The sequence below is a fragment of the Onychostoma macrolepis genome, chromosome 17 (assembly GCF_012432095.1).
Source record: "Onychostoma macrolepis isolate SWU-2019 chromosome 17, ASM1243209v1, whole genome shotgun sequence".
Taxonomy (NCBI): Eukaryota; Metazoa; Chordata; class Actinopteri; order Cypriniformes; family Cyprinidae; genus Onychostoma; species Onychostoma macrolepis.
This window is the reverse complement of record NC_081171.1, coordinates 6,324,274-6,339,508: the sequence shown is the minus strand read 5'-3', so window position 1 is coordinate 6,339,508 and position 15,235 is coordinate 6,324,274. Positions and strand designations below refer to the sequence as shown.

General features: G+C 31.9%; 1 protein-coding gene across 5 annotated transcripts in view; it reads left to right on the top strand.

Annotated features, from left to right (window-relative positions):
* Positions 1-15,235, top strand: part of smyd3 (SET and MYND domain containing 3) — a 177,018-nt gene that overhangs the window by 12,637 nt on the left and 149,146 nt on the right. Inside the window, exons 1-2 of one of the 5 annotated variants that reach the window (XM_058749193.1) lie at positions 10,096-10,909; positions 12,080-12,459. In XM_058749193.1, the coding sequence (XP_058605176.1) occupies positions 12,448-12,459 (12 nt within the window). In that variant the 5' untranslated portion in view covers positions 10,096-10,909; positions 12,080-12,447. Of the gene's footprint in view, positions 1-8,471; positions 8,536-10,095; positions 12,460-15,235 lie in introns of those variants that run through there. The other 4 variants (XM_058749195.1, XM_058749194.1, XM_058749190.1 and 1 more) reach the window with 4 other exon arrangements.

The following is a 15,235-nucleotide window of genomic DNA, read 5'->3' as shown; positions in this document are numbered from 1 at the left end:
GTTTGTGTGTGGACGTGGAAACTGAAAAAGAATCCTCGCAGCGCTCATGTTAGATAATTTGCTGATTGTGTTACGATGCCATTTTTATGTGGAATTATTGCCAATTTTTGAAATGAGGAAACCTTGTTTTGTGTTCGGCCACATACAGAAATCCGATTAGGCATTAGCCGTTGGGATAATCTGATTTTTGACTCCCTGCGGATGCTGCTGTGATTCCGTTCCTCTGCTGGTTTTGATCTAAAGAGATCCGCCTCAGGATATTTGTGTGTTGCTAATGAAATGTAAAATGTTTTTTCATTTCATGGTTTCATGTAAGATGAAGGACTGTTGGCCTGCTGAACGTCTGGCCACTGGAGCGCAGTGTTTCTCTATCACACTTTGAGCCTTCAAATCCTGCTCTTCCGGACCTTTAGGGAATAGGCTTTTGTTTGATTTTTGGGTAAAAGATGCACTTTTGCATCATTCTGTGACTTATCGAGTCAGGAAAAAACCCATAATAATAAATTGTCCCGTTAACTGTTGGAGTTGTCATTAGCCGTACAGCTGCTACTGCGTTTGTGTGCAATCACAAAATGTATTACCTAATCATTTTTTGTTGTGAACAATCGCTGCAGTTAGTATATTGAAAAGTGAATCAGTTAACAAAATGATCTGGATGATGTGTTATAATTTGGTAATGTGAGTGTCAATTCAAAATAATTATCTTAGATAAAATGGTTTAATAAAACACTAGTGTACATGCTGAGGATAAAATTGTTTGAGGATTATTAGAGGGATAAAGATCTGATTCATCGTTTGGAGAAACGAGGACATATTTCTTTGTGGAATTCAGTGAGATTGAATCAGTGGTTGTTCGATGACACATTTAAGGCATATTATCATTTGACATTTTGTATCATTATTAAAGACCTGGCTCTTTCTCACTACCTTGTACAGTCCACACATATGGCAATTATTAAATTCCCGAACCTTGCCAAATTTGCATAGATATTAATCATGGTTTTATGATTCTGTAGATCAGTCTCGGCTCTGCAGTATATTGCTGTATTAGAGTGCTATGTGAGAATGCTGCTTTTCTGGCTGGTTCTTATCTGTAGGGAAACACTTACTGTCTGTATCTCAGAATCAATACTCCGAGGAATCCAAGTGCCTGCTTTTATAGCAGATTCGAGTCAGACCATTAAAAACTCATAACTTTTCTCATATCCAGAAATAGCTGCACATTCAACTCAGCAGCCAGCTATTTTATTTTAGTTTAGTTTAGTTTATTTTTTAATAATACTACTTTCTTTTACTTCATTTTAATATTGTTAGTTATTTTTGTTTAGTTTAGTTTAGTTTATTAATACTACTTTATTTAATTTTTCCCTAATCCAGAAAAAATATTTTATTTTATTTTATTAATACTATATTATTTTACTTTATTTTAATAATACTCGTTTATGTAAGTTTTCCCAAATCCAGAAATAATTTAATTTAATTTAAAATATTTTAATAATACACGTTTATGTAAGTTTTCCCAAATCCAGAAATAGGTATTATTATTATTATTTATTTTAATGTAATAATAATTTTAAATATGTTAATAATAATAATAATAATAATAATAATAATAGTTATACATTTATACATTTTCCAAATCCAGAAATAAAATATATATATATATTTTTATTTTATAAAAAATATTTTAATAATACTTCTTTATTTTAATTAATTTTAATGTAATAATACTACTTTAACTTTTCCCAAATCCAGAAATAGCTGCATATTCAGATCAGCAGCCAGCTATTTTATTTAATTTTATTTAATTTTAATAATACTACTTTCTTTTACTTCATTTTAATATTGTTAGTTATTTTTGTTTAGTTTAGTTTAGTTTATTAATACTACTTTATTTAATTTTTCCCTAATCCAGAAAAGAATATTTTATTTTATTAATTCTATATTATTTTACTTTATTTTAATAATACTCGTTTATGTAAGTTTTCCCAAATCCAGAAATAATTTAATTTAATTTAATTTAAATATTTTAATAATACTGCATTATTTTTTAACATTTATTTGAATGTAATAATAATTTTAAATATGTTAATAATAATAATAATAATAATAATAGTTATACATTTATACATTTTCCAAATCCAGAAATAAAATATATATATATTTTTATTTTATAAAAAATATTTTAATAATACTTCTTTATTTTAATTCATTTAATGTAATAATACTACTTTGTTTAACTTTTTCCAAATCCAGAAATAGCTGCATATTCAGATCAGCAGCCAGCTATTTTATTTTAGTTTAGTTTAGTTTAGTTTAGTTTAGTTTAGTTTATTAATACTACTTTATTTAATTTTAATAATACTACTTTCTTTTACTTCATTTTAATATTGCTAGTTATTTTATTTTGTTATTTTAGTTCAGTTTAGTTTAGTTTATTTTTAATAATACTACTTTATTTAATTTTATTTAATTTTATTTAATTTTTCCCTAATCCAGAAAAGAATATTTTATTTTATTAATACTACTTTATTTAATTTTATTTAATTTTATTTAATTTTAATAATACTCGTTTATGTAAGTTTTCCCAAATCCAGAAATAATTTAATTTAATTTAAAATATTTTAATAATAATAATAGTTATACATTTTCCAAATCCAGAAATAGGTATTATTATTATTATTTATTTTAATGTAATAATAATTTTAAATATGTTAATAATAATAATAATAATAATAATAATAATAGTTATACATTTATACATTTTCCAAATCCAGAAATAAAATATATATATATATTTTTATTTTATAAAAAATATTTTAATAATACTTCTTTATTTTAATTAATTTTAATGTAATAATACTACTTTAACTTTTCCCAAATCCAGAAATAGCTGCATATTCAGATCAGCAGCCAGCTATTTTATTTAATTTTATTTAATTTTAATAATACTACTTTCTTTTACTTCATTTTAATATTGTTAGTTATTTTTGTTTAGTTTAGTTTAGTTTATTAATACTACTTTATTTAATTTTTCCCTAATCCAGAAAAGAATATTTTATTTTATTAATTCTATATTATTTTACTTTATTTTAATAATACTCGTTTATGTAAGTTTTCCCAAATCCAGAAATAATTTAATTTAATTTAATTTAAATATTTTAATAATACTGCATTATTTTTTAACATTTATTTGAATGTAATAATAATTTTAAATATGTTAATAATAATAATAATAATAATAATAGTTATACATTTATACATTTTCCAAATCCAGAAATAAAATATATATATATTTTTATTTTATAAAAAATATTTTAATAATACTTCTTTATTTTAATTCATTTAATGTAATAATACTACTTTGTTTAACTTTTTCCAAATCCAGAAATAGCTGCATATTCAGATCAGCAGCCAGCTATTTTATTTTAGTTTAGTTTAGTTTAGTTTAGTTTAGTTTAGTTTATTAATACTACTTTATTTAATTTTAATAATACTACTTTCTTTTACTTCATTTTAATATTGCTAGTTATTTTATTTTGTTATTTTAGTTCAGTTTAGTTTAGTTTATTTTTAATAATACTACTTTATTTAATTTTATTTAATTTTATTTAATTTTTCCCTAATCCAGAAAAGAATATTTTATTTTATTAATACTACTTTATTTAATTTTATTTAATTTTATTTAATTTTAATAATACTCGTTTATGTAAGTTTTCCCAAATCCAGAAATAATTTAATTTAATTTAATTTAAATATTTTAATAATACTGCATTATTTTTTTAACATTTATTTGAATGTAATAATAATTTTTAATATTTTAATAATAATAATAGTTATACATTTTCCAAATCCAGAAATAGGTATTATTATTATTATTATTATTATTTATTTATTTTTATTACAAATATTGTAATAATACTTCTTTATTTTAATTCATTTAATGTAATAATACTACTTTGTTTAACTTTTTCCAAATCCAGAAATAGCTGCACATTCAGATCAGCTGTTTTGTATTGTTTTGTCTGAGTTTAAGTGTGTCCAGTGGAGATCATGATGCGTTCTCTGTCTGTCATATCCTGTGTGCAGTAATGAGGGCAGCTTTATGGCTGCTCTGCTGCCGTAGGACTCTAGTGTTGTGCTGTGACTTACGGCCTGTGCTTTAGTTTTGGACAGCACCAGACTCTGTGTATTCCATTACGACCAATGACTCGTACCTTCTCAAGCATCAGCATTTTTCATAGGAGCCCACAGGCCCATACAACACTTTAATCTCCAGCTGAAGCAAAGGTTTAGTATTTCTTATTGTTTCATCATCTGTTATAGCCTTATTATTTCTTGCTTTGTTAAGCTAATTGTACTTTCCTAAGAAATCTCCCTCTAATTAAAGTTGCAGTAAGTCATTTTTTCACACACTGTAGTAAAAGTATTTGATAAACATGCAAATTTGGCAAAATAATGTTGACTCGTGTGATATGAAACTCCAGCCATATGAATGGCCCCCCAAAAAAGTGAGGATCACTCTTTCATTCAGGTCACACCACTTGGAGAGTACATGACCAGCGTGACTTGCAATTCCAGTTAATAAACTCCACACTGTAAAAAATGTTTTTTTTTTTTTAAGTTTAAAACATACTCAAGCATAGATTACTGGAAAATAGTCTTTCTACTTCAAATTTCACATTTAATTCAGTGTGTTACATGCTGTTTCTCTCTTTGTAATTGTTGTGTGAAATTTACTAGCAATTTCTGAGTGAAAACTGGAAGCGTCAGTTCAGAATTGTAATATATGTAAGCCTGAATTTTCATAACATGACCTTGGCTTTGACTGTCCATGATTGTTGTTCTGATAACATCTTCAGTTCAGCGTGTTTCTCTTTGTTTGTGAGTCTGCACATTTAGTTTTTTTCATAATGTTATGCAGTTCTTTCTTTCAAAGTAAAATCAGCAGATACCCACAGGCATGGACGTCTGATCATGATAGTGCACGGCTCAGATTCCTACACTCTTCTGGATCTCATAAGGGTTCTGGAGATCATGGCACGATGTTAGAAAGCATTCAATTATTTGTCTGGGAATGTCGCCACTGTAGATTGTAGGGGTGTAATGGTACACAAAAATGACGGTTCGGTACATACCTCGGTTTTAAAGTTTTGGTACATTTTCGGTACAGCAGAGGGAAAAAATAAACACACAATTTCTTCTTTTCTTTTGTTTTTCCATTAAAGGTGCTGTATGTAGGCTAATTTCTTGACTGTTCTTAAGCATAAAAATACCATAATATGTTTGCAGATATTTAGGAAACATGTTCACATACCTGTTTCTCCAAAAAACAATACTATTATATGCATTCTCTGTCGGAAGGTCTGTTTTTGTTTTTGTCTGCGTGGTTCCACCCACTGCCAGTTTACCCAATAGGATTTCAACACCCCGGGTTGCCAGTTGGCAGAAAATACAGCGTATCACAGCCATTGAAGCTAGCAAACAAACTGGGTCAGAGATCGCAGATTCTACACCACCTAAAAAGCCTCATCCTCCATCTAAAAAGCTCTATGACCAGAGACATATTAAACATGGATAAAACAACTCATCACTTTACACTGCAAGGCTCATTGGCTAACATTGTCAGTTACACTCATTTATTGTTAAAGCTGGCAACCCGCGTGAACTTTGAGTCTGATGGGCGGGAGAAACAAGGCTCTCCAATATTTTGAATTTGGACTGCAGTAACAATTTTAACCACTAGCTGTCAATATTACAAACAGCACCTTTAGACTGTGAACAAATTGTGGTTGTCTTTAAAGGGTTAGTTCACCCAAAAATGAAAATTAGCTCATGTTTTACTCACCCTCAAGGCATCCTAGGTGTATATGACTTTCTTCTTTCAGACGAATCCAATCGAGTTACATTAAAAATTTTCATTGCTCTTCCAAGCGTTAGAATGTGAGTAGGTGGGTGTTTTTTTTTTTTTTCTTTCAACAGTCCAAAAGTAGTCAAATAAAGCACGCACATCCATAATAAAACGTGCCTCACATGGCATGGGTGAATAGAGGCCTCCTGTAGCGAATTTATGCGTTTTTGTAAGAAAAATATCCATATTTCAAAGGTTATATATACTTTTCTCTCACTTCAGCCGTTCCCGGGCGGTACTTCAGGTTGTGACGGTGAGGTAGTTCATTAAAGTTTTCCCTCTTTTCCTCGCTTTTAATAGCTTGTGCGCATTTTACTTTCACTTATCGAATTAGCAGCAATTCGGCATTAATTGATTGAATTGACAACAACAAAACAGTACGACAAACTCACTTACATTAAACATAGACCATTCAACTGAAAGAAACTTGCACTGACTGATTATATATATATCAGTGCCTTTGTTTTGTCTCAAGATGCACACCAGTAATGTTTTTTTCTAAGTACATTTATAAAAGTTACTTAAATGTCCTAATTGAAAGTGCTTTTTATCAGGCTCCTATTTATGTTCAGTTATTTCACTTTAATTGTGTACAAAAGGATCTATACACTGCCATTAGATTAAAATTACTGAACCTACACATGGGAGCCTGAAAAAAAAAAAAAAAGTTCATTTTTAGATGAAACTTTCAGATGGCAGTTAGAGGCTTTTACATCTGAACTCTTCTATGCAAAACTCCCAATCCATCCATGTAAACAAGCCTGGACAGAACAGCAATGAATTTGGCTTGTTGAAACAAATTCATGATCCTGCATCTGTATACATACCTGTTGTTATCCCAACAAAGCTGATGACTTCACATCTGGTTCTGTAACTGATTCTTTTATTGATTTATGACTTTTGATCTCAATTAAAAGTCATTAGGATATTAAGTGAAGATCATGTTCCATGAAGATATTTTGTAAAATTTTTACCGTAAATATATTAAAACTTAATTTTTGATTAGTAATATGCATTAAGAGCATAATCTGGACAACTTTAAAGGCGATTTTCGCAATATTTATTTATTTTTTTGCAACCTCAGATTCCAGATTTTCAAATAGTTGTATCTCGGCCCAAATATTGTGGCAATGTCTCCAAGATGTTTCAAGAGACCTCCCTGCAAAGCTACCTGAAAAACTATGTGCAAGTGCACCTAGGGCAAAAGCTGCTTTAAACGCAAAGGATGCTCACACCAAATGTTGATTTAATTTAGTTAATAGAAGTTAATTGCTAAAGAAAATCTATACATTATTTTTGACAACATTCTCATTTTACAGCATTTTTACACAAGTGCCTAAAACTTTTAACAGCACTGTAGCTTTGCAGGTAGGCCTCTTGAAGCGTCAAGAGGTTTCTTCATGTCATTCCAGACAGACTGGAGGATGATGAGATCAGATCTCTGTGTGGAGCACTGGCTGTTGTCAGACAAACATCTCACTGGATTATTACATTTAATGGCAAAATGAATGTTTGGAAATGTAAACTGATATTTCCTACTGACACACTACAGCAAAAGATAGAAATAGCTAACTTAAAACGTTTTTTAGCTGGTCAAAATACTAGTGTTCTAATAATTTTGGCCACCACTGTGTGTATTTATTACACGTAGTGAAAGAGTAAAAATGTTATAGGCTATAGGAAGGGGTCAGAGGACCTATATTCGTATAGAACTCAGGCTTGCACTATAATCTGTGCCTGACACTCTTCAGTTTCTTTTAGGAGATTGACACTAAAAATCTCTCTGAAGTGATTTGTCAAGGGCCTGTTCAAAAATCACACCACTTCCAGACACCAGGGAGGCAAGAAGATGAATCTGGTGCTATTTCATACAAAACTCCCTGTGATTATGTTCTCTCAGGAAGGAGCAATATAGATAAGGGCGGAGGGAGGGAGGGAGGCACACACTTTTTAGTGTTTGGATCGTTAGTATCCATGGGAAACATCACAACATATGCAGCACAGGAAAGGTTATGAAACATTTGAAATTTAATGCATTTATTCAGTTATTGCTTGCTTCCTCCATGCATTTTGTTTGTTTGGTAAAATGTGGTATTTGGTAAAAAAACTCTTGACTAAATCAAATAGTCACAGAAAAAAAAAAACTAACTAACAAATAAAGCTGAGACATAACTATGTATGCATTAATTGTGTAATATGCGTGACTCTCATGCATGTTTAAACACAACATTAGCTCATTAAACTCATTTTAAACAGATAATTTGACATTTTATAGAGATACCTTGACCTTTTGTGTTCAGTCTGTTCTATGCATCTGATCTCTGCATGTTAACCACATTCCTTACTTCAAGCTTACATGTTATAGACTAAGCCCCAAAGCAAAGGTGGTCATTAGACATATACTTTAAAGCAAGTGATGTTTAGTTGGGGCAGGAATGCTTCATTATAAGCCTTGTAAATCAAACCAGACTTTCTCCTCTTCAGCCTGAGGATGTAGTTTCTTGAGAAATACACAAAGCACCGAGGCTGATGTTAATTCTGTCTCCTTTATTCCTAACAGAGGTGAAAGTCTGTCGAGATGTTCTCAATGTAAGACGGCCCGGTACTGCAGTGTTCAGTGTCAGGTAAGAGCTCTTCACACACGCTTTCATCAGAGAGCTTTACAGACAAGCTTATGACGAGGTCTTATTTCAGTGGAAAGATTACATTCAGTTTTTCCACAAGGTTTTGCACCTAGTGCTTTTTTTGACAAATGCTTCAAGTGATAGATCAGGAATCAGGAATAGATGAATATTCCTGTCATATCAGCATATCATATTTTATTTTATTTTATTTTATTTTAATGTTTTGTCTGTGCTTTAGGCCTTGCAATGTAAAAGCAGCCTAATAGAGCTGTTTATAATATTACGTATGCATTGTTCACTTAAATGAATATTAGTTTACGTATGCATTGTTCACTTAAATGAATATTCATAAATATTTATGAAAAAAGTATCTATTTCACTTTTTTGAATAGATGGCATTCAATAGCACATTCTTGTAATAGAACAATAATGTGGTATAGAAACTGCGTTCAGAAATCATGATTTCACACATAAAACATGAAGTAAGTTTTGCTTTTAAAATACATAATATTAAACAAAAACATCTTAAATCAGTGACACTCTTTATTGCATTAAGCTTGTGCTATTAATATCAAATATTTTTTGCAGGTTTCTGTGGCAGAATGGAAAACATAGAGTGAAATTCAGATATATAAATGTAATGCCTGTGTCCTGTGGAATTGAATACAGTCATTTTGCTTTATGTGGAATTTCACTGTCTATCAAAACTCTGTATAATGTCATTAAAATTCTCCAGTTTTTTTCCCTTTTGTTGAGCCAGCAGTTATCGGAAACTCCTGCATGAGGTCCAGTGTGACTTTCCGTCAGAAGTATTTGGTGCTTGGAGCCATACACCTGTGAAACACGTTCACATTCACAGGATTTTTCTGTGTTACTGTCTTTTAACCCTGTAAAGCCTGACATATGAAATATAGAGTAGAAAAAATATGAGCAAAAATTTGGTGCAGTTGCTTATATTTATATGGCCAAAAGATAAGATGCAATTCTGATAGCTGTGATGTAAATCAGTAAGATTTTTATAACACTCAAACAAACTACTTGCATAACATGCATATAAGTATCAGTTGTCACTCTGTATCTTCCAGTAGTTTGTTATAATAACATGATATTTACTGCAAATGCTTAATTTTAAGATTGAAGCTTTACTGTGGGGGGCAAAACCTATTATTTAGGTTAGTTCATTCCTAAAAATGTCTCAAATCTCACATTTTAACATGTTTTTTTTTTCATAATGATTAGTAGATGTGTAAGTAAAATGTTCAGTCCAGTAAGTGTTCATCTTGAAATATTACTAACAATATAGCACTTATTCTCATGTTTCTTTTATAAAAATCAGCAAAAATTCACAACCTGAAAGGGGGTGTTTTAGAATTAATCTGAAAGGCCTTTTGCTTGATAAAATGTATAAAATATCAGTCAGCTGACAGAATGTATGCTGTATGTAATGTAAGCTTTTTTCAGATTTTAATCATGTTGATAATTTAAAGGCCTTATAAATGGCCATACAAGATATGATAATGTAGACTTTATAGGTTTAAAGTTCTAGATTTTAAAGAAATGTAAAAAAAAAAAAAAAAACCTAGAAATTGAATTAAATTATTCTAAAAAAACAAACAAACAAAAAAAACAATGCTGGCTCATTTCTGTATAAGGAAAGTGATTGTGTGTGAACATGACAAAGGAAACACCATAAAACTAGTCCACACAACACAAAAAAATAAATGGTTGAGAAAATGTAAAAAAGTAAGGCAACTTGATGCAGTAAGATTTTTGAGTTCTCTCAACAATAGTTTTTTAGTTCTTCTCAGTAAAGATACTTTGTTGAGCCAATATAAATGTGTTTGTTCATGCAATGCCTTATTTTGCTAATAGAAAAATTCTTGTCACGGCAACTGAAACAACAATTACTGTCATTGAGGTCATTTCCTGGAAGGAAAAAAGAATGTGTAAAAAGTCACCACATTATCAAATGTATGTTTATTTACGAATGACAAATGTTAATGGATAACTTAAGTAGACAACATTGTCTTTGTTTGTAAGACAACTTACAAGACTAAGCAATGCAGGACACAAGTGGTTGAACATGCACTGTAAAAAATCCAATTAACAAAATGTTGGAAGGGCAAAAATAGTTGAACTAATTTTATTGCTTGGGCTTAGTTGAGAAGACATATTATATTAAGTCTGCACAAATATATTTTAAAAACATTAAATTAATGGCTATTTTCAAATCCAGTCAACATTCAGAACGCCAGTGTTTGACTGAACTAATAAAAACAAATCTAGCCAACATTGAGATCATTCCGCACGTGCACGCGCCTGAGTGACTTCGCGGGAGAAACAGCGCCGCCATCTTGTCAAGTTCACGCGTCCGGTAAGTTCCAGTAAATAAATGTTGTTGTTTTTTTAGACTAAATTTAACGAGAAAATCATGTTTTATGAGTTGTATATCCAAGGAAAAGTGGGTATAAGACAGTGTATGTCAAGTTCAGGCAAGTACTCCAATTAAGTCAAGGGTTTCACTGAATACATATTTGTACTTAACCTTAGACTGAATTTATCAAAACGTATATTTAAAAGGTGTAAATGTTTTATTTGAAACGTATATATTTATACGCAAACGTACAACATATATAAAGCGTTGTATGATATGTCTGAGGGAAATTTAAGTGAAGGGAATGTGGTCTTTCACCTTTGTGTGAAACACTTAACGTTAAAACACTTAACGTTAATGTGAAAAGCTGTAATATTACTATAATGAATTTTAGCTAATTTTGGCGTGTTGTATGATATTTTTTGTGTTTCCGTGACGTGAAGAGATATGAAGAGATCGCTCGATCTTTCTCTCTTTTATAAGCCATTTTGTTTAACGTTAACTTAACCGAAATCTATGAAACGTGTAACTTAATGTGAACCACAGTAATGCGCTCATTTGAAGTTAACATGGGCGTGTTGAATGTTTTTGCGTGTGTAAACTTTTGCAGTTGTCCCGTGAAGTAAAAAGACGACATTAAAAGTGACTACCAACACGGTGAAATGTCGCTCTTTTCAAACGGGGCGGTTTAACGTTACACGGCGTTTCTGGTCTCGTGAAGGTGCTTCGGAAGAGAAGTTCGTCGTTCCGAACGAAAATGAACAACTGAATCGTTTCGCAGCCCGTTCAAAGCGTCTCAGTCAGTTCCCTACTAAGTAGTGAATCAGTAGTCCCTGCACAGGGAAATACCGTGATCAGTAAACACTGGGCCAACTGATCAATAAATTTGTAAAACATAACCATTTATTTTGATATTTTTTTTGATATATTTTTATGCTATTTTAGGTAACTTAGCCCTATAATATGGAATGTACATGTTCTATTACAAATCCAGTCTACATCAATATTCCCTGTTGTGCAATGGATTGTGGAATGAATTTGTGCCAAAAAAAAAGGATGCATTTCCGTTTCATCAAAAAATTAATTAACTGATATTGATACATTGTAAATGATTTAAAAGGCATAATTTCATTTTTTTGAACTTAAAATGTACTTTTCTTTCTCCATTAGGGTGTGGCCAAAGGTTTCATTGGTACTTTGTCATCATTGATTTCAGATGCAACCCAGTCAGTTCTTCCAAGGCACCAAACACTGGCTCGTGACCAGTCTGCTCCACTGCAACTGCATACTGTGTGTACCTTCAAGACTAGTTTATTGTTTTGATTCCAGGTAATATGTGTAAATGTTTAGAGTTTTTACTACAATTATAATGTGCTTTACTGTTCTCAGTGACATCTACACTAATATTAGTCTGTTTCATTCTTATTCCGAGGTGAATGTAGCCACCCAGATCCAGTCCGTATCCAGATCAGATGGTGGATCAGCACCTAGAGATGACCTCGACAGCCCTGAATGTCAACGGAGGCCATGTCAGCTAGATGAGCTCCAGAGTAGGGGTTGAACGACTTTTGATTTTTTAAAGTCGACTTTTATGTGAAGAAAGTCGCTGATGACGTCATTAATGAACAAATAAGTCTGGAGCTGTGACAAACACATTGTGCACAGCTATGGCATATGACACAGTGCCGCCCACATGGCTATTGCTCCTATAACAGCTCATTTTTATCAGTTCTTTTGTCTTTATATTTGTGTTATTTCTCACAGATTTCTGCTCGTTCTAAATCACATACAGATAAAGTTGCACAGTAAAGATTACATTCATATGAATGCAGTAGTGAGAGCGATTGCGTGTGTGAATTAATTCTACCTGGCAACTACTCTCTACTAGTAATGAAGCTGTGGGATTTAGTTAAGAAATATATGCTTGAACTTTTCAGTTTCTAAGCTATTTTACTGAGAAATCGCAGAACAGTCTTGACAATACATTTCCGCGCTGAACGATTCTGTGCACGCGGGATCTGCGCGTGATGTAAGCGCTACTGTTTGAAGCCTATGTGTGTCCACGCGTTACAGAGCAGCAGCGCATTATATTAGAATGGTGATTAACTGACCTGTACTATAAGCTGTTTAATGTTCATGCTCCCGTTCAGTTTCGAGCATCCAGTAATATAATCACACATGTCTTGTGGAGCGCTTTCAGGGTATGCATTTATTTGTCATTTTAACTGTTTGGAAACGGAGCGTAAATGTGGAAGTCCTTCAGAGATTTCTTATACTGTTGCGCTCTCTATAGGACCAGAGACTAGTCGACGTCAAGCTTAAAGCGTCATGGCAGAGTATTAAAGTCGACTAGTCGATTAGTTGGTGCAACCCCTACTCCAGAGACAGATCCCCTCCGAAGTCCTCGTTGGCCATCAGGACAAGTCCTCTGCTCAATCTGACCTGTGTTGCAGCCTAGAATTAAACCACGCCATGCTGTTTTCGTCTGGCCAGAGAAGAACTGCCCCCCGACTTGTGCCTGGTTTCTCCCAAAGTTTTCTACTCAATCTCTGTCACCGGTGGAGTTTTGGGTCCTTGCCGCTGTCGCCTTTGCCTTGCTTATTTGAGGACGCTTGGCATAGAATTGATGGCACAGAATGATTGCACAGACATTATTGGAAGAAAGCTGAACTGGATGATATCAACACTGAATCACCAATGAACTGACTTTAACTGGAAAAATGACTTATTGTCCTCTTGCATTATTATCAAACTATTTTCCTGTTTGACTCTGTAAAGCTGCTTTGACACAATCAGTATTGTATAAAGCGCTATGTAAATAAAGGTGACTTGATTTGATTTTATATACTGTAACACCTGGTTCATTTTATTTATTTATTTTTTTTACTTCTGTCTCATTTTAAAGATGTAATTGTGAACAGTAATAATATTTGTAAATGTTTGTTTGCTAACATTTTGTTTAGCTTGTTTAGTTTTTTCTTAGTTCATTAAACAAATTTAAACTGAATTTTGCAGTTGTATTACAGATGTAATGTTTGTCAACTGGGGCTTTAAATGGATAGTTCATCCAAAAATGAAAATTTTCTGTTAATTTACTGACCCTTAGGCTTTTTTTTTCTTCATTCCTGTATGTTTAGTCTGTATGAAAAATGTTATAAATGGAGATTGTTATTAAATAAAGGCTATTATGTGTTGTAAAGTGTGTGTTTTTAGTGAATGATAAACACCAGTTAATAATTTTTTATATATTTTTTAAAACTATAAAAAATTATGTTTATGTAGTTCCCCAGCAATTTCTTATGATGCCCAAATAATAAATCTTAGTTGAGGTAACATATAAAACCCATATAAAACTAGTTCACTAAAGGTTGAGCCAACTAAAAAATAACACTGAAGTCAGAAATTGACCGAACGTAAAATTTCTGTGGAACTTGCTACTAAATAATAATTGAAACCTCTTGAAATTTTTTACAGTGTACTATAGGCCTCAAAATTATAGACACACAAACCTCAAGAATGTTATAAAATCTTAAAAAGATGAGCTTTACATCACAGTACAACAAATAACTAACAATGATGATAAAACAACAACAAAAAAGTTTAAATGAAGTCAGCAAACAGCAAAACAATAATCCTGTAACAGTAACTGCATAATTTATTCATGCTGCAATGCATGCTGGGAACTCACAAGACCTTAACATTTCAGAAATATGAAATTCTTTGTTCAGACAACTGTGTTTGACTAGTTGGGACAACATTTGGGGTAATTGTGTTGGTCTGACAAGGGCTTTTATGTAGTCTCAAGAAAATAAAAAATTTTCAGTATTTGAGACTCAAAAGGTTTCGTAAACTGGAAAATGTGCAGTTGCATTTTTTACAGTGCATGTACTGGATTGGATTTTCAGTCAATAACTTATTATATATTGTTCTGTTCTTCACACAAAGCTATCGCAAAACTTCAGAAGAGTCATAATGGCTACTTCTAGGACTTTGTCCTTCCTTATTTACTTTTATGCTGTTTTAAAGAGCAGCATGAGCTAACCACAGAAGAAAGAAAGTCATGCAGGTTTGGAAATGACGTGAGGTGTAAATCATGACAGAATTCAGTTTTGGAGTGAAATATCTCTTTAATGTGTCTGTCACATGCTCTGCAGAAGTCTTTGCAGTTCGTGAACATCCAATCTTTCAAAACTAGACGCCATGCTGCTTTAAAATAGCAAAGCTGTCACTGTCGAACCAGCGCCATTCTCTCCAGGCACTCATGGTTGTCAAGTTTGTCTTTGTCTTTCTGTAATTGTAGGGCGGCCTTTCATCATAATTCCCTCT